This window comes from Antennarius striatus, chromosome 22 (genome assembly GCF_040054535.1).
Source record: "Antennarius striatus isolate MH-2024 chromosome 22, ASM4005453v1, whole genome shotgun sequence".
NCBI lineage: Eukaryota > Metazoa > Chordata > Actinopteri > Lophiiformes > Antennariidae > Antennarius > Antennarius striatus.
This window is the reverse complement of record NC_090797.1, coordinates 10274934-10298521: the sequence shown is the minus strand read 5'-3', so window position 1 is coordinate 10298521 and position 23588 is coordinate 10274934. Positions and strand designations below refer to the sequence as shown.

The following is a 23588-nucleotide window of genomic DNA, read 5'->3' as shown; positions in this document are numbered from 1 at the left end:
TCTCTACTTAGCCCCCACCACCACACACACACACACACACACACACACACACACACACACACACACACACTGAGCTCTGGTGATGTACAAGTGTAATCCATTATAACACCAATTGTCTTCAGCTGGAAGTGGCTGCTCTGACCTTTTTATGGTAAATGAAAATAAGTGGAGGCGCAGAACAGCCGATATTGGATTCTGCTGTTAATTAATGTGTGTATTATATGGGTGGATGAAGCCAGGGGGAGGAAGTTAATTGAATTACAGCCAGCGAGTTGGATGTAATTGTTCAACTGTATAAGACAGTGCTCATATTAGGGGAATGAAAGGCGGGCTTGATTTGCTTCCGGAGAATGGCACGCAAAAGCCTTTTCTTACATTTTTGGAGTGTGAGATGTAAATGTTTCTAATTTAACTCTTGAGGTGGAAAAATTATAACTGCGTTGTTGTAAATTGTGTCTTGCTGCTCATTTACTAACGGCAATATATAGCAAATTACGACATAATTTTTTCTCATCATAGAAGTTTTTTCCTGACCAACAGACTTTACAGTGTCTCATCTGTCATTATGACCCAAACTCAACAGCTCCTTTTAAATAAATTACTGGTCACTTATTTTATCAGGCAACCCAGTTTGGTTGTCCACAAGGTGAACCAGCCAATGCCTCAGTGTCAGAGTCTGAGGGTATTTGAATGTGATGTTTTCTATGTCATTCATTCATTCATTCTTCATCCGCCGTAGCGGGTCACGGGGAGCTGGAGCCTATCTCAGCTGGCATAGGGCGTGAGGCGGGGGACACTCCGGGCACGACGCCAGTGCACCGCCTGGAGCCACACACAAGGACAGACAACCATGCACACACACACACACACACTCTCCTACGGGCAATTTGGGACCGGCCAATCAACCGTCATTTATTCTAATTTTCTTATATCGCTGTTATCATGAGAAATCTATGATATGTATTAATGTCATAAATAAAATGTTCACTTTTCCGTGATTTTTCACTGTGTGTGAGCGCTGTCAGGTTAGAAGACTGTACTTTCTTCCAAGGGTGTCTACTGCCATCTTGTGGCCTTCTGTGGTATCACATCCAGTGAAGTACAGGCCTTCTGTAACAGTGGACAGGATGAGATTAAAACACCACTAACCTGTGATGGTGGGTTTATTATCAGCTCCCACAGCTTACTGTTTTTATCCTCTCTGCTGATGAGCTCACATCCTACATCTCCTACAATAATGCTATATTTTTTGACACAGATTTTTGCTGACAAGTGTTTAAAATTTGGTGCTACTTGCTGTCAGCTGAAATGAGACAGTGCTGACATGGCTGCTTTGTAATGGCTCAGATCTGTGACAGATCAATTCAAGGAGAATGAATTTAAGGTATTTATTTGTGACCACTTGCACAAGTCGAGCAGACTGCACCCACACCTTAACTAAATTCTTATTGCAGCGATCTCAAGCAAGGGCGTAATGTCTCTGCTTGTTTTTGTATCATTTACATATTTGCTAACCACTTCATAGTGTGGTTTTCAGGAAGGTTTTTGGGTGTGTGCAGCTGGAAAGGCCTTCTATATTTTTGGAGTGGACCAAGATACCAGAAAAAAGATAATTATGGGATAAACATCTAAAGGGGTGAGATGAACAGATGAGATGGAGAGATCAGAGTAAATATACTTTATTTTTTCACAGTATTGAAAATGTCTTTTTTTTTTTAAATTTATGCTCTTAGCTTATCCAAGGCAACTATAAACTTTAATGTAATTTCTAGAAAATAAAAATTAAAGAGCCCACTATGTACATTCATTCACACACATCGATATTACATTTGTTTCCTGTACATATTAACATTTTTGATAAATGTTTAGGGATATGAGGGCAGACATTTTTCAATGTTACATATGAAACTCAAAACCATAAAGAATTAAAATATTAGCAGTGTTGAGATGATTGACAGTTTCTGAATGAGAAATAAATCCTGTTGGAAATGTTTCTCACATGAAATATTTTGGGGTCAAGTGTAAAAACTTTATTTTTTTGTGCGCACCTTGTGTAAACATGGTCTGACTGTACAACCGAAACCTGCAACCAACAACATATTACCATTCAATACACATTTTATGAAACATGTTTTCACATTTTAACAGCCAATGTACCAAGGTTTACATTTCAACTTTGTAATTAATCCATTGAACTTAGTTGAACAGTATGAAAAAAAACAAAACACTGAACTTCAGGACTGTGGGTGTCTAGTCATCTTCCATAGACTTACAACTGAGTATTCAGAAGTGAACGTTGGCCACATGGTGTCGCTCTTCTACTGAGCACTAAAAGGCACCCATATCATGACAGATCCGGTGCAGAAAAATGGGGTTTAAAGGTTCGGACACGCTGTAATACTTTCAACAACATCCTCTTTCTGTCTTATTTTTTATTACAGTCACTGCATCATCGGTCAATGCAGAGCTAACCCTCTTTGCGTTAGTATTATAGGAGACACAACTCCTTTGTTCCTTAACAAAGCTTTCATTGAAAAGTTGCTGGAACATTTAGTGGAGAACTCGGATGTGAGGTTATTATTCACACTTGAAATCGAGCTACAGATGTCTTTACTGAAGTTTCAAGAGGCTGCAGTCTGACTGTATTGTGATATTAAAATTTAGATGAATAGCAAAGCTGTCGTGAAATGTTATAGAATGCATTAGAGCTATTTGGATGGACTGCCGTGCTGTCACACTCCCATTTATAGGCTCAGTGGGACAGGCTGCTGAGTGACGTGGGACACCTAGTGGCCTTTACAGTCGTTACACCAGCCTGATGCTAAAACTTCAGGGACTACTCATTGCTAGACATCACCTGAGCAAAACTGCTTGGTCGCATCTGACGTATTTTTTTGCTCAGGAGGAAGAAAATCAAGAGCTCTTCTGGCATGTGCTACATTTACCCAAAAGGCACCTGTCGATGCATCAGCAAACATTCACACACCGTCCAACACCACTCTCAAACATTTCCATTTAAATAAGTATAAAAGGTATTTAACTGTCAGTCTAATGCTCTTTGTGCTACATGGAAGATGATACAGTGTGCGGTATGTACATGCTAAAAGCTAATTGCAAGCACTTTGGTATAGGCTTTTTACAGCAACTGAGATGATGTTGTTTCAGTTTTACAGGGGCCTGCTATGGATCAGGAACAGGAACATCGCAAATAATGGTCAATGGTGAGTCCCAGAAACTCAAAAGGGAAGACTTTTTTTTTTCCTCCAGAAGGTGGCGCCCTTGCTCCTCAGGTCCCACCAAGAATTTCAGTCCACGAGAGCAACTTGAACCAACTTAACTTTCAACCTCTTCCCTACAAACTTTCAACAGAACTTCGTCTCAACATTGAATGCTCCACACCAAGAATGTCAATAAACAGTCGCTGTGATAGTTAGCAAGGTCACGTAACAAAGAGCTAAGAAAACCTTGCGTACAACTGAATAAAATGGTCAGTTCTTGGTTCATTAGGAGTGAAGAGCAGCATTACGGAATATGAAAGAAGATTCTCAATTTTCACATGACATGAAACAGATGATGTAACTGTTTGGTCCTGTCTCGTTCAGCACACAATCCATGTGATTAACCCCCCAAAACTAGTGACTTATCATGTGAACTAAAATATTTCATTGTCTAGCATTACCAAAGCGGAATGTTTGAAGAAATGAAGGCCTATCCACGTTATGATTTAACAAAAAAAAAAAAAAGACAGCCAATGCAAACTAGAAACATAGAACAGTGATCATGTCCCTCGGTTCAAAAGGCTGCGTAGTGTTCATTCATTCATTTTCTGACCGCTTCATCCGCTTGTGCGGGTCATGGGGAGCTGGAGCCTATCCCAGCTTGTCTTACAGCATGAGGCGGGGCAAACTCGGGGTGCGATGCCAGTGCACCGCGGAGCTACACTGATACAACCACACACACACACTTACACACAACGGGCAATTTGGAATGGCCAATTAACCTGAAGCCCATGTTTTTGGAGGTGGAAGGAAGTCGGAGAACCCGGAAAGAACCCACGCAGACACTGGGAGAACATGCAAACTCCACAGAGTGGGACTCGAACCCAAACGCACGTTGTTGTGCGGCGACAGCGCCACCCACTGCACCACCGTGCCGCCCTAGCATTCACTTATCGCACTCCAAGAAGTTAAACGCAGACATGAGATCCTTACCTACAATTCAATGATTCTACCATCAGCCCAGAAAAACCACAAGACATACCCTTACCAAACCATAAGGAACAATGGAAGCATGGCTCTGGTCCACCACCCACACACACACACACACACGCTGGTGGAGTAAATAAGGCTGGGAAGGAGTCATGGGGGAGGCCTTGTGAACTTTTTTTTGTGCGTTCATACCACAAAGACTTTTACATGCTTCTTCTTTTGCTAATTTCATATTGGTTCCTTAGCAACCAAAGCAGGCTTTGTGTTGCTTTCATATAGTCATAAATGCTGTCATTAACCTAGAACTACTATGTGCTTAAAAGGAAGGCATCTCCAGATCGGTACTCAGGTCACTTATGTTGGGGGTTACCATATATTGGTTGTGAAACAGGGGATTATGATGTATTTATAGGGAAGCAAATAAACATATGTGATGCTGCCTGGGTAGCAGAATAACTTGAGATGACCACAATAAATCGAGTTATGTGGGCTTCCTGTGACTCACATCCACAGTGCATGTGTCTCGAGCTCCTTCTTGGTAAACAAGGTGTGAAATCAGATGTTGGATTTGGTTTGCGGTCTATTCAATCTACAGAGCTCAGGACATGTAGAGGGGACCCCGTCTGCACTAAAAAAGGACAGACTCAGTCCAGCTCGAGCCTACATTTAGCCCCAAGAGGACGCTCTGCTGTCGTCATGTGAAGCGCAGAGTTGGAAGGGAGGGACAGCAGGAAGAAGTGAAGATAAAGAAGGTCTTTTATTCTGGTAGGTTCAGGGCAGCCACCTCAGATTTCATCTTGAAGTACTGGTTGAACCGCAGGACCGCATATCTGATTACGAACACAAACAGAGAGGAGCAGTCAGCGAAAAGACAATGTTCGTAGCATGACAGTTGAGCTGGGTAGTGGAGTGAAGTCTTCTTCAGTGACTTGTACTCCTTGACCGACTTGTTCGTAGATTTGAGGTCAATGAAATCTCCTGTCTTGGTGTCGCTGCACACAATCAAACATCTCGGAGGTCAACAGTACACGATAGAGTTTAATCATAACCTCAGGATTGTGTTGGTCTTCCTAATGTGAGTTTGGTACTTCCCATGATAGCATACAATTTCTGTAAGCATTCTTAACCTTGACTTGTTACTATACTTTTACAACTGGATGACTTACGATGATATCTACTCAAATGAAACGCTGACATTAACGCTGCAGAAATGTGTTTATTCCAAGCTGGACGTACCCCAAGAAGTCAAAGTCGATGGTGGAGAACTTTGCCTGAATCAAAGCCCAGAGACCCCAGAAGAAATGAGACGCCTGCAAAAAGAAAAAAAGAAACAAAACAAAAAAGATCAGCGTTTTGTCAATGCAAAAGTAAATGTCATTTCTAATTAGCTGACACAGATCACGCCAACACTTGTGGAAACTCCTAGTAGCTCCCTCCTCCTCATTTCTCCTTGATGATAAACAAGACAGCCCGGGGCTCAGGGGACAGCGCTCAGCCTCACAAGGGTTAGCGGTTGTCATTAAGCCGACTCCCATATGGTGGCCTTACCAGCAAGCACATCACAAACAGCCCTCTCTCATTTTAGTGCAGGTAGCTGCACGTTTCATAACCCACATCACTCAATACTGTGTACTAATTGTACACATGGCAGCACGCCTGGAAATACACACACACACACACACACACAGAGCTCGACAGGTGTTCGGCTTTCATCGCTTCATTTTACCTGTTACAGGAAACGTCTCACTGAGAGTGAAATGAGGGTTAGTTATCCTTCAACATTCACCAGAGGATCAAATATAACTCATATTTTCATAATCAGATTAAAAGTAGTACGGATGTTACGACCTGAACACTCCAGGGAACAACGATGGGCTATTTCTAGATTGCTATCTGAATATTCTTCTTTATTTACTTCCACAAATGATTGGAAAAATCTTTTAGCTGTATTAAACATATGACTTTGCTGTCAGCCAATCATAGTCACCACAAGGGGCTTTAAATTGACTTCATTGTAGGTCTCTTTAGAATCTATGTGTTCAAACCACATTTGCAATTCAAACACTTACCAAGGCAAATCGGTTGACCTGGACATAAATGACCTCCACCTCTCTGTCGGTCACGTCGGCTCTCTGGCCTTTATACTCATTATAGGCCTCCAGGTATGAGCGCAGCCACTGCAGCTGAAAGGCCCGGTCTGGGTAGTGGCTGTAATCCACCTCGTTCAGGCCTGCAGCAAAACACACACATTTAACACTCATGATTAAACTTTCAACACACGCACACCTTTCTATATGCAAAACCGGTTTAACTCACCAGCAAACTCGTTGAAATGGTTCCCAATGTCATAGGCTTGGTAATTGTACCCAGCATACTCATAGTCAATGAACTTTACATTTCCTGGAAAGAGAAGCAGTGTTGTTTAGACAGAGGAACGGGAGGCTGAGAGAAAATGATTATGTTGTCTTTTCCCTTTGAATATTGAGGATGTCAAGGCTTTTTTCAGACTGTTACTTTTTTTCCCTGTCTGACTGGACAGGATGGCTGGTTAGCCGATTGTGGAGCGAGGAGTAAGGGTTTGCATTTTGAGAAAAGCAAGACTGTAGCGGGAGACACCAGCACGAAAAATGCAACAAAGAGAAATATGTCGACTAAAAGTCATGTGAAAATACTCCCTACACATGCACTACAATGCTACTTGTGATGAATATATTCATGTTGTTAATATGTAAGGAAATCAGAGTTTGCAGACAAGAAGTATATGCTTTCTGTTGTTGTTCTGATCAGTTAAACCAAAGACATGAAAAGAAAAATGACTATATATAATCTGTTATATTGGATCAGATACGCTCATAACTGGGTTACGTAAGTCTTCTATAAGAGCACAAACATCTGGGACACATTAGCTGAAGATGAAATCCCTATTCCACAAATGGCACGCATTCAAATTTTTAGAGGGGAAAATAATGACTACATCTGGCTTTGTTTAAGACACATGCACAGAATAGAGTCAAAGATACAATCTATAGAAGAAACGGGAAGAGAGGGAAAAAGAAAACAGATGGACAAAGGGTGGAAGATGGCAAAACACCATAAGGCACGAAAGTGATCTGCGGAAAAGCACTGTGGGCTGCCAAAGCAAATGTCCTGCAGCCAAGTTCGATAGATGCTGTTAAAGTGCTGCTGCTGCAGAGAGTCTGGGGGTGACAGCAAACTAAACCTCATGGACACGCCCGCTTGAAAAATGATAAGTCGTTTGAGAAAGCTCTGCACTACTGGCTTCGATGACTTAAGTCGTTAAATACGTTTAAATCTGAAAAGCGTCTTTTTTTAATGACTTATGTATAAAGAGGACAGCTCAAACAGTGTTGTGACGTGTCTATCGCTTTTATGGGCCACTGAAAATACAGTGTGAAGTATTAACAATGAACAAAGGGGGAAGAATTCAGTCATTATGTGCTTGATCTCAAATTACAAACCCGTACTTACAAGCCCATTATTTGAAAGACATGAATAAACAATGGAATTTAGAAAAAGAATAAATTATACTTCAAAGTCTCTTCTCTTAAATCTCTTGGTTTATTCAAGCCTTGGGTTTTTGTCTTTGCTCTAACATGTGGAACATAAGTCTCTGAGGTGGTGCTGGACTACAGAGAAAGACACTTTGAGGTGGGTTACCAGCCAGCGGGTGGGTCCTAGCGGGACACAACTGAACACCTCCAGGCAGTGGCTATAGCCCCCCCTGTGCAGCAGATGAAAAGGTTGGGGCAAACACATCTTTCACACATGCTCACTCTCTCACTGACATGTCTTTTATCCATTCTTGCTCCAACGCACAGTGTCGAAACATCAGGCCCTGCAGCCAAACTCCTATTACTTTTCTTTACCCTCTCACGCATGCAACCTCAACTTCACTTCTCGCAACACTCCCCTCCAAAGGTCCCTTCCTATTGGTCTGCTGCAAACCCAATCGCGTGACACCTCTGCTGCTTCTGCAAATGACAGAACTGTTGAGAGGTTTCCTGTTGGCTGCTGAGTGGCACATTTTATGGCTCCTGTGACTGATTACAATGAGCGTAGTTTTTTGTTTTTGTTTTGTCTTTGCCAACATCTGGGGAAAATAAGAGGCAAGAAAACTAGCAGCCTGTTGGAAGCTGGGCAACAAAGACAATACGGCTTTTGTTTTTTATTAAAGTGTAAACGTTAAACTTTTAACGTTAAAAAAAACTGCTAAAAGAAAATGTTCCCCTTTTTTTCCCGATGCAGGAAGCCTCTGTTGTTGCTTTTGGCAGACAAGTGGTTCCAACGACAACAGCAACAGAAGTGCAGAGGTGATGGTAGCAGCATGATAGATTTTCAGACTTTATGCCTGCGCTGCCTTTTCAATCGAACAAAAGGCTGCAAATGCAAAGTGAGAAAGGGACAGAGTGTATTCCAACAATGACTTAAGACAGTTTGAGTGGGTGTGACCAAAAATCAAGTCATTATGACTTTAAGTCCCAAGACTATTGAGGTATCAGATCTACTGACATAAGTAGGTGTGGTCTTGATGGGAATGCTTTGTTAAAACGTGTGATTACACTTGAGGGATCACTTTTCTGGCATTTATCAATATTATTTCCAAAAAAAAAAGTGAGTCAGCCTTATAAATTCGAGCCTGAAACATGATTCTGCAAGTCTACAAATATTTAAATGCATCATGAACAGATTTTAACACTCAGGTGAATGTTGCTCGTTGGAATATGACAAAATAAACACTTATGGGAGCTTCATAACTTAATGCTTGCACAGTTCCAATGAAATAAAAGCATTAGTTTCATAAATAAAGGTTCAACTAATTGTGTGGCAGATTTCAAATCTTTTAATAAAATACTTTTTGCAGAAGCATGTTTAGCTGTCAAGGATAAATCCGATGATATTCTATATTCTTAACATCAGTTAAACCCATGAAAAGATCAAAACTAGTGATCGTCTGTCTTTCAATTTTCAGCAAAGGACCCATTCATTCCTTCTGGGGACAAACGTTTAAATCTAAGAAGTCACAGATGTTTATAGCTAAACAAACAAAAACAGCTGGCCACTGTTTCAGTAGACAAAGGATTTACTGCAGTCTACTTACGGCACTGGAGCCGTTAGAAGTATTTATACCAGAATGCGGTACTTCCTAAACTACATTGTGTGCATTCATCATAATGTATCTGAACAAAAATCAATGTGGCTCTCACTGCCTACTTCAAAATAATCATGGTAATATTGAAACAGGTTTAATTCAAGATGGTTCTGGCTGATAAACAAAACACAGAACATCACCAGATTTATCCTTTCACAGATAGGATCTGACCACTGATGCCGTGAAAGTCCCAGTTGTGGGGGAAAAAAAGGAGCAGTGATGTAAAGAAGCTTTACAGCAAACCATAACAACAGTTGTGTGATGACCAGCATCGTAAGTAGCCAAGTTAAAGTGAGGAGGACAGCTGGGGGAGGGGAGCGAGTAACACTGGAGGGTAATGGGTAGGTACGTGGCTCCTACTGCTGCCATGAACTCATCCCGATTAGCCTGAGCAGTGGGCAGACTACACGACGGCCCTCAGGGCAGAGTGTTCGTGAGGTTTGTCTCTCTCCCTCTCTCTCTCTTTCTCTCTCTCTCCATTGCCTCCCACGGCAGGGCGGCGCAGGGCAGCCACAGCCTCAGCTGTCATCCTAGGGGAGAAAGGCTAGACACAAGGAGCTGTGAGAAGGGCCCCGCCCCTCGCCACGAACTGACGAGGGGGCTAACAGCTCACCCCACCCACCTCCCACATACATTAAAAAAAGAAAAATCCTGAATCCTCCCACCCACGTTATAATCCCTTCTCTCCCCTTTACAAAGACAATGAATCTGCAGAAGACTTATTTGCAAATCTCTCAACAGTTTCACTGACTGGCACAATCTCATTGACCAATATTATTAAAGTTGCTCAGCACTAATAAGTTTGCATGAGGACATGCTGCTTCACATTCAATCCATGAAACTGTGGAACACTACTAAAGCTGAGCGCTGTCAATAAAACTGATGGAATGGCATTGTTTGTTCAGGCTGGGTTATGTTCCAGGTATGCATCACAGAATTAGAACGGCAGATCAGACGTCATTTAGAAGAGAGAAAAAAAAAAAGCCGAATTGGAAACAGCTTCGTTTTTCACTTCTGAACAAGGCCTCTGGTCCTTGTTAAAAAATGGGAGTGCTCTCTGGGTTTAAATGGAATGAGAAACTGAAGCCCAGGAAAACTAAAATCAGGAACAGATGAGTTGCTTTAACTTTAACTCATAATGGACTGTACAGCAAATGTTGTGGCTTGGCAGGAAACTCACAGGTGTATTTACGACTGCTGCATTTCACCTACAAGAATAGAGGGCATTCTGCTTTTTTTTTGCATGCTGGAACCTTAATGGAACTAAACCATCATGGGACTTCTTAAGTTCACTGTGTTTTTACTGCTTTGATTCAGATGTCTGCTTTGCAAACAGTCCAAATTAACTGAAGACAGATGCACATAATTTTGCCCCACCCTCAACACACCATTTTGTGTTTGTGCTGCATTCATCCAGTCCAGATAAGGATTCCCTGTAGAACAAAACAGAGTATCCAGATAACGGGAGTGTCTTTTCTGACCGTTCTAATTCTACACCTGCACCACATGCAAACACTGACACTGAGTGAAGCATGTGACTAACCTTGAAGAAGTGCACTTAATGGGATTCCTACCTGAGTGCAGGCACCAATGCCGTTCACACTACAACACAATTCAGTCACACAGTAATGTCTATGACTACACTTGTGTGGTTTATACTCACCTGCCTCCTGGTTATAGATGATGTTTTTGCAGAGCAAGTCGTTGTGGCACAGAACCACTGGGGAGCCCAACACAGACAAGCTCTGCTGAAGCCACACCAGCTCTTCTCGGAGGCACAGCGGGTTGGGAACCTCTGTCCTCAACCTGAGGGCGCAGAGTCAGAGAAGGTGACTACCAAACATGTATATTCATGTATAGCAGGAAATAGGGGTGACACAGGAACAGAAAGAAAAATATGCCATATTATTTTATTATTTGTTTCATAATTATAACAATGTGCAACATAGTTCCCAGAAAACAAAGGCTGTGTCTGATAACAACTAAATGTTACCAAACTGAGTACGTGTTTGAAAAATTTGTTTCAATAAATGGAGAATTTTTGAAGGTCAACTGAAACCATATGAGAACAACAGATCACACGACTTTACTCAAGTCGTCACTATTGCTTATTCAAACCACATTTCCTGTCTGCTAGATACGGGTCCATTATAGAAAATATTTTCCATTGTATCATCTCAACTTGATTGGTTGTTTCATTAATGGTAAAAAAAAAAACCTGAAGACCATGTAAAAGTCTGGGTCAAGTCCTTTTAAAGTTTTAAGAAAACCCTTTTCTCCAATTGATTTGTTTTATGGATTTAATGTTTGATGTAATTTCCTTCAGGATTAATACAGTATTTATCCATCCATCCATCCTATATCTATCTAATTTGTAGTCATAGCTCCAGCATCTGTTGTAACTGATAGTCACAACGATGAACAAATACTTTTTCAAAGAATCAGAATTAAATTTGAGATACAAACATTGAATAATTATTTTCAACACAAACAAAAAGCCCTGTAAAGTCCTGGTGTTTTGTTTTGTTTTTATTACCATGTTAATATTTAGGTTGCCTCTATGTGAATCAAATGTCTACAAAGTCACTTTGATTTGGATTTGTTTTGAGTGATAAAACAGATGAATATATTTGTTCTTTTCAAAAAAACATTAATTACACAAACTTAAAGGAGGGACACTTATGTCACAATGACACTCAAAAGAATACAAAATAGTTATGTTCCAAATAAAACCAGAGTTTCTTCCAGTTTATGAAAGCTGAATATTTTCCTACTTATGAATTACGACAGTCGTTATCTTTCACTAGCTTATGCCGTCTCTTGGGAATGCTGTAGTTGTAAAGATAAGTCAAACGTGTAGAGGTTACAAATTCCTTGACTTCCATGACTTCCTTAACATCTGAACAGCACAGGTGATAAATATTTTTATGGTCCACCGCACACATGGCTTCTGCAAACATCTGTGACTCACTGATAAAAAAGGCATTCATTATAGTTACATGCAGTGATATCAGAGTAATCAGATCACTTTAAAAGGCCTAACAGTTTATACAAACTATTCAAACTATTTATTGAAAGCCTTACTTGTTCTTCATTACCAACAATATCCACTAAAGTGTATAACAGGATTTTTTATTTAACTTGAAAAGTCAGGCAGGTTGTTTTTACTTGGCTATAAAATAATTACTTCATTGATCAATGATTATCAAAAAAGCAATGAAGGCAACCTTTAAATGCCACGTTTGATGTTATTTGCTCCACACCAAATAACAAATTATGTGATACGGGGTTATAATTTCAACCACACCTTTAAACAGTCCTCAGATGAACAGTCTGACAGATAATTAAAATGTTTAATGACAACACACCACATTACCATATCTAATCACACGCTGTTTAACAGAGATGAGAAGAAGTGAAATGGTTCACTCCTTGTGTGGTTCCATCTTTAACAACCAATGTAAAACTTGTGGGATTAAAGAGCTAAAAGAAAGTCAAATCAGTCCCACCAGAGGATTGATTTCACTTTTTTAAAATCCTAAAATAAGACATACTTTATCGATCCCAAACTGGGAAATTTACAAATTTACTTCCTCTACCTGACCTCACCTTGCATTCTTCTCAGCATCCTCAAAGCTCTTGGGAATTAGCGCAAAGTACTTGCCCATCTTCAGCCACAGATCAGACTGTGGTACCCAGCCGTTGTGGGCATGGATGGCATGATATTTGGCCAGCTGCCTGGCAATGAGCCTGCAAGATAAAAGAGAAAAATGGGATAATCTGAATTTGAGCAGAATGCTGCAATATGCAACTGGGCTCCAAAACTACTGCAAAGTTAAGATAACCCTTTATAGTCCCACAGTGGGGAAATTTAAAACTGCTTTAGTTTTAAACTTCGACAAACTCTGCAAACTGCTTACGACTCGTTTAAAGAAGTTCAGCTTCAGTTGGTTGAAACATTTTCGCTTAACCCTTATTTTTAAACCCACGACTGGGACAGCCACTCCATGCGGACAATGTGACGTTTGTAATGGAAATAACAGCAGTGGAACTGCGTCCATTTTGTGAAAAAAGAAAATGAAAGCAAGGACTGTGGCAAGAAAGGAAAAAAAAGCTCTTCCATCTCAACCCTTTTTCTCTAATACATGCCATAAAATGCATTTAACTATTAAAGCCAATTTGACTGTCAATAGCTTCCAATGTCAACCCCTCCACATGACATACCACGGGGTAGCACATTGTTTACCTGAAAACAGGCTGGCTGCGAATGTCCTCAGGCTCCAGCGCAGTTCCTTGAAGGAATTCGTAACACAGGCCATTGTTGAAGGTACAGTAAAGGTGCGGTGCGCAGCGGTGTGCATGTAGTACCCTGAAACTTTTCACCTCATTTTCCCGGTCAACTAACAGCTCAGTTTTATTGCCATAAATACGGACCAGGACCACATCCTGCATGACTGCACCCACATAGCAGCCCAGCAACTTATTGGTTATTCCATCTGTGAAAAACTGCAGAAACAAAAAAAGGAAAGAAGGGATGTAAAAATTGTGAATTGGACTGATACTTCAAAAATCTAGGCTTACATAGAGGACAATACTCTGCAGTATACATTTCAAGCACTATACCTGACGTATATTGATCAAAATACTGCATAAAACCTGAGAATTCAAAGAGAAGCTGATTTTAAGCCAAGATTGCCTTCATTTTTTTTTTTTAAATGAACCTTGTCTGAACATTTTTGTGAAGTGACGGCATTGTGCCAACAGACAAGTTGTTCATTCTATATTGGATTGCGTGACAATAACATGACTGCCAGGAATTTCAATTTTCATCAGGACGCAATGCTAGGCATCTGCTGAGTTCCCGCATTTCACTCATTGCCGAACGTAAGCGATGTGATCATGTGACCAACCCCCATCCTGTTTACGGAGAGGAGCCACGCCCCCCACCCGTTTAGAGGAAAGTTTGTCACGTTCTGGGAATTTTCAACGTATAGACAGGAGACAATGTTCCCTTACTGCTAGCCCCGTTACGAAACAAGCCCTGTTCGAGAGAATGCTTTTACAAAGTCACCTGAAGTATGGTACAGTAAAGGTGAAACTCCTGCGCTAAAATGATACGGGGTTTTTTTTCCCCAGCACATCTACTGTATCTCCTAGATAAATTAGCTCGCGTCTTACGTGACATTCACAACCAGCATCTACGTCCACGCCTTCAATGTAACCTGCAGTAACGGGGCCGCGCTGCGTGCTACGCTACAAGGAAAACTCCCACTGCTGACGCATATGGTATTAGCAAAGGCGAACAGTATTTTAACGAGTAAATATTTCCCAAGAGTTGCATTTGAATTAATCCAGTGTTTATAAATGTCAACAACTATTCGATGGCATTGACGTATTAGCTGCATATTTGTAATATTGAAATGCAGGCTCTATCTTGTCCTCTGAATAATTGAATATTGGCTGACAAGACCCATTAATGGAGGACCACCTAGCTAGCTAATATATGTTTTGGCTATTTTGTCCAACTTAAAATTGTACAGAGTAAAAATACATGCCATAAGAAACAGTTTCCATTGAATGATTCGAATAGATGAAACCACACCTTCACTTTGACTTCAGACGGCTTCCAGTTGGGTCTCAGCTCCTTAATCAACTTCAGTGCACCGGATCTGTAGTCGCTCTCGTCAACTGTCACGTCTATTTTGGGCACAGCGGGAGCCTCGTCGGGTACATGAATGTAATTTGCCATGCCTGAATCTTTATTTCTTGAAATAATTTGAAATCTGTTCAGGACTGCTGTACGCCGTAGCAAATTTCGCAATATATTGAGATGAATGTTCAGCAGCCGGTATTAAGGTCCTGCGTGGTCGGTGTGTAGCAACGTCTCTGAAAAACCTCACCCGTTCGAGGAGAATATGTTCACGCGATGCGCTGAATGACTCACTAGGAGCGCGTGATCCTTCCGTCAGGGTCTACCGGAGGCGGAGCTTAATCATTCAACACAGCTTTTTACATTGGTATTAACTACTTATGCAACGGCGACAGAATAGAAAAGGTAAAGTAAATGTGAAGCAAACGTTCAAATTTAGAAATAAAAAGTGTAAAGTAGACACAAAACGTGAAATTATCCGTTTGGAATTCAACTTGGTAGTTCTTCGTGCATACATATAAGGTTTTTTTTGTTTTTTTTACAAGAAAATCTTTCCTTAGCCAATCAGAGCACAGTAGGGTGGGGCAAGGCGGAACACATGAAAAGAAATCGCGCCATGAAGCTGTACGTCACTTCCGTGATACGGTTGAATGAGCTCTCTGTCAAATGTGTGTTGGAAATATTAGAACGGCATACCAGCAGACGTAGGAAGGACATTTTAGGAAAAAACAAAACATGTGGATTGTGGAAACACTCAGTTTGAGACCTTTCATTAAAGAGGTCAAGTCAGTAAGCTTTACGTACATATGTTATGTTGCAAAGTAGTATACTGTACTGGGACATAGTAACATGAAAAGAAAAGGCACACGAATGTTATCTTGACACAGCACGCTTACATTTGGGGAGACTTCCCAGTGTAACTAGTCATTTCTTGAAAGCCAGGGGGCAATTCCACTGGAGCTGAATTTCCAAGGGTCATCTGAGGAAAGGAGATTTTATCAGTAGCTTCTTCATGGACATTGCCCTTATTTTTTTAGTCTGTTTTGAAGCCTAACAATTTTTCTTTATAGTTGTAAAAACATGTCCCCATTTATTCCTCACTACTTGTCAGATTATTATGTTTTGTTGTCATACATGTTAATCTTTAATCATCGCATAATGACTGAAGTGGTTAATGTATCAACCTTTTTTTTTTAAGTGTGAGCAATAAATCTAAGTGTGAAGGTGGGTTGTTGTGAACTACTGACCCCAAAACACTAAAAAAAACAACAACCCAAACATACAGGTTTGTGAGCGGAACACAGGGTTCACTTTCTTGAGGCATTTCCATTCTCTTTGTGAAGATCATTACTTATACATCGAAGATTTATAAGAAACACAATTTTTTTAGGACATTTTGAAGTTGCAAATGCCCAGCAGCAAAACATCCATGGTACGAACAATTGATGGCATTGTGCAAGCCTGAAAATCTATTGTTATAATGTTTGCCGAGGCAGACGAGGAGCCGTATTTCCTGCTCTAGGAGACATTTCATCAAGTTTCACAATGAGAATAAAGTGACAAAAAGATTTTTTTCTTATTGTCATGTATGTCCCAGTCAGAGGGAAAGTGTGTCAATTTCACACTGGTTTTATCAGATTTGTGTCACTGGAGAATTTAAATTCATTGAATTTATGCCACAACTTTATGAAAAACATAACTTTTATACACACACTGTATATTTAAATTACTAATTTGGGCTGGTACCTAGCTGCATTGTACGCTCCATTGTTAGTTATTCAGCATCACGAAAAAGAGATCACAAAAACCACCAGAAACATGAAGGTTTTGTCAGTTTTTTCCTCAAATCTATGGGACACACTACCTACAGATGTCAGAGCCAGCTCTATACTTAAAAAGCTTTCACCTTTTCCTTTTGCATTGTCTTGTGCTTTTTGCAGTTCTTTTTAAATGTAGGGGTTTTTTGTATTCTGTCAAGTGTAATTTTTTCTCACATTATGTTGTTTCTTTTTATTTGAAGCACTTAACACATGTAATGTCTTTATATCAACAGAACGTTCTGCTGAATATTCTGTATGAAATGTTTACAGACAAATATTTATTATTCATTAAGGGCACTTGATTTTTGAGAATAAGTAATTTCAAAGGAATAATATATTTTTAAATATACAAGAGCATAATAAGATTATTGCTTCTTATTCACACATCTTTAAAGAAACCATGAAAGAATAATCTTGAATGATAATTCTGTCATTGGTGTCATCGGCCTTGAATGACTTATGAGTTTGTTTGTGTTTTTTTCAACGTGTCAGTGAATGACTCCAATTGCATTTAATCAAAGTAGTCTTCTATGTCGATGTTGGGATTGAGCAACTCCTCTCCATATGGCGTCAAATCCATCTGATTGAGAATCAGGTTCTCAAATGTCTCCTCCAGATCTGTTTCCCCAATCAGCACCGCTCCCACCATCCGTCCTCCCCTGAGGACAACCTGGAACATTATAACAAGGGTCATGTGTGAAAATGAAGCGAGAAGCCACAGTATCTCCTGAAGTGAATAAATGATGACACACAAGGACCAAACTCTGAAGCTATCAAATGTTTGGGCGTTTTATCTAGAACAAATAATCAACTGATCTGTTTTTTTCTTTTTGCCTTAGGCCCTGAACCAGCAAGAAAAACAGTGGCTCCCTTCATAGAGCTGAAAGCATTCAAATGGCAAAATGACTATCACGAAACAAAATTGATACTTAGATGCTGATTATAAAAAATAGATTTGTCAGATATCATATGAAGAAAATGTCCCTTACGTAAGTGTATCACTGTTGATAAATGATTAACTGTTAAAAACACCAGATACAATGGCACACAGGAATATTGCCACATGGCTGTTCTTTGAATATTACCTTGACATACTCTTGGCCTTTGGTGCAGCGCACCAGTAGCTCACAATCGGTCCCCAGCCCCTGCCCATTATACTTCCCCAGCAGGACCACCTGTAGAATGACCAGGAAACTGTTTAACAATGCAAATGAACCATGAGGTACAGAGGAGAGGACGCTGAGCTGCAATCTGAAACATCATTTAAAGGAAGTAATGGAAAACTTTACATCATAGATGATTAACATGTTGTTTAGCACTTAAATAACTTCACTCTCCTGTGGTGAAATGAAACGCACCTTGTAGTTGAAGAATTTAGTAATGTGTGAGAAGAGTTCGAAACAGAAGTCCAGCTCGATTGGTTCTGACTGGATGTGTGCCGCCATGCAGCGGCCGGCGTACCAACCCATCTGACGGGCCTGTGTCCACAACCGCATCTGAGCAAAACACACAAGAAACACAAATACTATTGTGCGTCACTTCATCTAGAAAATGAGCATCAGATGACAAAGATGTCCTCACAACTTGAAAAACACAATTTGTCCTAATGTGGACAGACCCTAATAATCTGTATCTTAGCAGAAAAATAGCAAACAGACATAGTAGTTGACACAGTTTCAAAGTGACGACAAATCTAAAAAGAAGAAAAAAGAAAACCAAACAAAAAAGCAAAGTGGAGGAGCCAGTTATGTACAAATTACAGGTTTAGAGAAAGCATGTGTGAACTTTCAAAGAATTTTGTCCACTGGTTTGCGGGGAGATGTGGGTAAACCACACCATCATCATAACACTCATGGACTTACTGAGGTAGGTAGGCTCTATTAGGGGACAATGGTAACTATACATGCCTCCCTTATTTGTGGGGGGCACAAAGACAAACTCATTAACTTAAGTACAATGTTTCCACTGAGTGTGGTTGATGAATGATTACAGAAACATTTGAGTCTCTACAAAATACTCATGGAGATGTTGTCTTTGACTCAAACCAAACTGGGTCACACCATATTTTGGGTTTAACGATTCAGAGAATCTTTGCTCTAATGTGGAACATAACCTCATTTTGTCTGAAGGCAAATAATTAGCTACAATCCCTACAACTACTGGATGCTGTTCTAAAGAAAAAAAGTCCTTCTGTCTGATGCAACACTTTGTCAATCAGTGTACCTGCTGCCACAGTGGGCTGACCTCCCAGCATGCAGTGCAAACATCTCCTGCAGCATAAACGTCTGGCTCTGATGTCCTCATGTGCTCATTGACCTGCAGGCCACCATCGTCTGCCAGGGCAAACTAAACACACAAGGCCAAAAAACAAGTTATCACTTTTAAGGACCAATGTATGATTAATTCACTATACTTAAAGGGAAATAAATATTAAAATCAAAGTAACAAACTTCTACCCATTTTAATGATGCGACTGTGGGGAATTCCAGCTTAAAACAACTTAGAAAAGCATATCTGTGATTTAGTGACCTCTGAAGGCTTTAATAGCTAACTGCTGCTAGATTGTTTTTCTGATAACCAACATGGACAGTTGATCTGGGATAATTAAAAAATATATTTCATTACTTAGTCAGCAGGAAGATGTATTATAAATGTTACCAACTGATTTTCCCATTTCTTTAGATTTACATGGCTGTAGTAGCCCATCAGTTTACAAAAAGGCAGACCTCATAGTAAATCAAATTTGTGGTGCTGGTCAAGTCAAAAGACTCTGAAGCACAACAGAGATTAGTACTTAATTACTTACATTGTTGCCATGGAGAAATGGCTCAGTGTTTGGCACAACACCGGTGGCACTGACGACAAAGTCACAGCCAAATGTTTTGCCATTGGTCAGCTGAACGTAAACTGGCCAAGATCCTCCTGAGAGGACAGAATGGTTTGAGGAATTGAAAGTTAGAGGAAAAACAAGGGAACAAGGATCAGTCAAATCTACGCAGCACACCTAGTTCTCACCATTTTCAGTGCTGAGTGTTTGCTTTGGGGAAGTTAGGAGCTCATCTGAGGTGAAGATCTTTTCCACCTCACACTGGTACTCCAATGAAACTCTGCGGGACACCTGAGCAGGAAGAAGAGAGGAGGGGACAGGTGTAACACAAGAGAATGTCAAAATGAATACATGCATATTTGTAAAGGTTATGTCATCCCCTAGAAAAGATGAACAGACACTAACGTCATTAACAGTCTGATACTGAATAAATGAGCAAAATAAGGCGTTGGTGAGACAATGTGCTAATATGGTATTCAATTACTTGTTAGTTTTCTTCTACCTACACTATGGTGTTGTGTTTGTAATGATGCTTAAATCATTATGGCAGTTTGTTGGTCAAATCATTTTGTTCAACTATTGTGATTTATCTTCATTTGGTGTAATGCAAATTACTAGTCATGCGTTTAGATTTCATTCCTACATGTTACATGAGTGTGAGGAGAGAGAGCTAAAGTTGTTTTAATTTTGAACATTAGGCCATAATATTTGTCTATTACTTTAATCTGATTAGTGCTCAATACGTGTTGCAGAAGCCACATTCACAAAGGACTATCCTTGGTAGCTGGACAATTTCTTTCCTTTCAACTTCAAATTATTTACATATCACATCACTGTTGTTCCTGTTCTGAACAGTTAAACTATAGAGTTCATGCACATCCAATGAGCCAGCAAGAAAGGGCTAACTCATACTGCCTGAGGTCACAGTGCAGCTTCCAATGAACCACACACACTTTAAACACAAAGGTGTAAAACTTATTTAACACAAAGCAAAAAAGGCAGATTGGTGCATCCTTTTTTGTAAGTCAACCTCCATCACTTAGGAACCATTCTGTAGTAACTAGTAACTATGAAATCTCACCTGCTCTGCTCCTCGTAAAAGTATATCTGCATGCCAGTCTGGGCCAAGGGCGCTGCCAGCCTCTGTAGTACCAGAACCACAGCCCCGTGAATTTCTCTCTGGACATTCACAAACATACAAAGGAAAATGAGCAATTATTTTAATTTTAAAAAATGAATGATTAGGATCTCAGCACAGAATCTAGTGTAGCATAAGAAAATGCATTTAAATAAGACCTGCTGTGAATGTCTGGGACCCCTCAGGTGTTGAATCCTCCGTCGTATAGCGGAGTCTCTTACAGGGAGCAGGTCGTTCCGGCTTGTCAACTTCCAGGGATGGAATGAGGAATTGTGCTGCGCCAACGTCAAAGAAGGTGTTTCCAATAGCTTTGTCCTTCACAGCCCAGATCACCTCACAGCCCTCCACCTCGTATCTATGAGGAATGTGTCACAAGAGCATGGAAGGAACAGATGGAGCAGCTAATCACAGCAACATGTAAAAGAATCAGTTTGATCGGTTTCAAGAGGACAATTCAAATATGACAGAAAACGATGGGTTACATGAATTAAAACAATCACGCAATTTCCTAAATACTGGCACACCTTGTTAATATTTTTTCTTTTACTTACACTAATTCCAGGGCAATCCCTCCATTTCCAACGACAACTATTCTTTTTGCTTCGGATAACCGCTTCCGAAACTCCTGAGGCACAAAGAACGTTAACAAGCTTTAATCACAGGATGAAATGCTTCAAGTTCAACCATAATGACTGTTCATAGATTCCCCGGACAATTCTAAACAATTCACTTATTTAAAATCAGGAGTTCTATATTTACTCTGCTATTGCCTTCATTTTTAAACAAATACAAAAATATAATGTAGCTGCCACATTTGTTACTTGAAGATATTTTTGTTCACAGTGCCAAGATCCAGTGCAGTGACATTGAGACGGTATCTTAACAGCTGACAAGAAAAGGAAGAATGCCAAAATAATCCTGATTATTAGTTTAGTTTGCTCAGGGCCCAAACCTCCAGAAAGTTTTATGGAAATTGGTGCGATTTTTGTTAAATTGATGAAAATGTTTTTTAAAAAAGCCTCACATCTAACAAATGGAAGATGGATAGAGATTTTTTAGCTCCATTTCCCATCATTTCACAGTGACATAGAAACTGCTCCTACTGTTTTCTGTATTACTCAAAAATGTGAATTGCAAATATATATTTTATTTGATATATTGTGATTCTAATCTGGATCTACATCAAATTGTACACATTTTTACATAAATTGCATACTTTTCAAGTTATTCACAAAAGTGTCAGAAAATACAGTAGGTCCTATATTTTCTCTTGCATGTATCCTACTAAAGAAGTCATTTATATTATTTCAGTGTCTTCTGTAAATTTATAAAATGCATGTCCGTAACAATATAAATCCCAGAGATGTGGGGTTGTACCTGGGCACTGTCTGTGTCCCGTATCCCCAGTACATGAGGGTTGTCTTGCGTTAGAAGCTTAGGTCGTCCACCACTGCATATACACAGCTTCTCATAACCAAAAACACGACCATCTGCAGTTTCCACATACTAAGGACGATCATAAAAATAGGAAATTTTCAAATCACAATTGAGTCTGATGAACAAAAACTTCAAGTCAATGTTCTTGCTGCACTGATATTCCCACAAGGTGGCGACAGTACACAGATAATATTCTCATAAAGCCTTGGTTGGGCTGTGATTCAGGAATTAGCAGGTGATAGTCAATAATAAAATCCAGCATACCAAATATGCTGTATGAACATAGCAAACATGTACAACTAGTGTATCCCTATCATTCATAATCTACAAAAAAAAACTACTGACATGTGATTGTGTGTGAAGTGATTTGACAGAAGAGTGGATCACAGTCAGATTGGAATATTTCTCCTCCAAAACACTAGATGGTCGCTCCTCAACGTCGAACTCTTCCAGTATCTTGGACACCTTAGAGAGAGAACAGACCAATATAAACTTCTTCTTTTTTTTTTAATACGTGACATTCTCAGCATTGAGTGCAGGTATACTTTTAATCACTGCTTGTCGTTAGGGTATACAACTTCATCTTAGTCATCATCATCATCCTGACCTGTTTATAGTTGGTTACTGCCTTGATATGGGGACCTGCTGTAATCAAAGCCACTTCAGCGCAGGGAATCTGAGATGATAGCTGTCAATAAAGGTGGATGTTAAGTACACGACAGCAGCAAAACTGTGTCCTACTTGAGCAATTTTCTGTGTGAACATAACCTATTTATTCATCTTCACCTGCTCAACACAAGTCACACCCGCGATTCCACCTCCCACGATTACAAAACTAAATGTTTTCTCTTTCTTTTCTTCCATCTTATGCTTATAAGACTGATATGCTAGCAGTTTGTAGCTAACACTCACTCCTTCGCATTTTGAAACAAATGCATCGGAGATAAAGTCAAACGGTGAATCTGACGGGGTTTGTTTTTCGGACTCGTGAACGTTAATTTAACTAATCGTTCATAAATATAATAGATTTCCTAGAAATTTCTTGTGCTAGCTACTGATCCCAGCTTCTTCATACCTAAAAGAGCTCGAAAGAAACGTAACTTCCGTATTTACATTTTAGTACGGCAAGCAGGAGGGGTTTTCCTAGCGCGTTTCGTCTAAACTGAAGTTTAAATGCATGTCCAACTAAATGTTTGCATTTACACGACTACAAAGCTTAGATCAGACTTGAAGGGACCTGAAATAAATGAGAACACCACCAATCATCAGTGATTTTGCAACCCCATCATATTTCAATCCACTTGCCCTATTCTAACTAGACCTGATGTTCGCCCAGAC

At 40.0% G+C, this 23588-nt stretch overlaps 2 protein-coding genes across 2 annotated transcripts; both read right to left on the bottom strand.

Annotated features, from left to right (window-relative positions):
• Window positions 1–1663: 1663 nt before the first annotated feature.
• On the bottom strand, window positions 1664–15479 carry etnk1 (ethanolamine kinase 1). The gene is made up of 8 exons (XM_068307578.1): window positions 14981–15479; window positions 13625–13884; window positions 12988–13128; window positions 11042–11184; window positions 6525–6608; window positions 6278–6438; window positions 5445–5518; window positions 1664–5038 (listed from the first exon to the last, which is right to left on the bottom strand). The coding sequence occupies exons 1-8, from the start codon at window positions 15125–15127 to the stop codon at window positions 4966–4968; spliced, it is 1083 nt and encodes a 360-aa protein (XP_068163679.1). The 5' UTR covers window positions 15128–15479; the 3' UTR covers window positions 1664–4965.
• Window positions 15480–16254: 775 nt separating this feature from the next.
• Window positions 16255–23340, bottom strand: pyroxd1 (pyridine nucleotide-disulphide oxidoreductase domain 1). Its single transcript, XM_068306977.1, has 13 exons — window positions 23037–23340; window positions 22858–22938; window positions 22596–22715; window positions 22191–22319; window positions 21365–21438; window positions 20972–21168; window positions 20757–20854; window positions 19864–19966; window positions 19655–19770; window positions 19072–19194; window positions 18207–18344; window positions 17934–18023; window positions 16255–17518 (listed from the first exon to the last, which is right to left on the bottom strand). Exons 1-13 carry the CDS (start codon window positions 23112–23114, stop codon window positions 17360–17362), a joined length of 1506 nt encoding a protein of 501 aa, XP_068163078.1. The 5' UTR covers window positions 23115–23340; the 3' UTR covers window positions 16255–17359.
• Window positions 23341–23588: the final 248 nt, after the last annotated feature.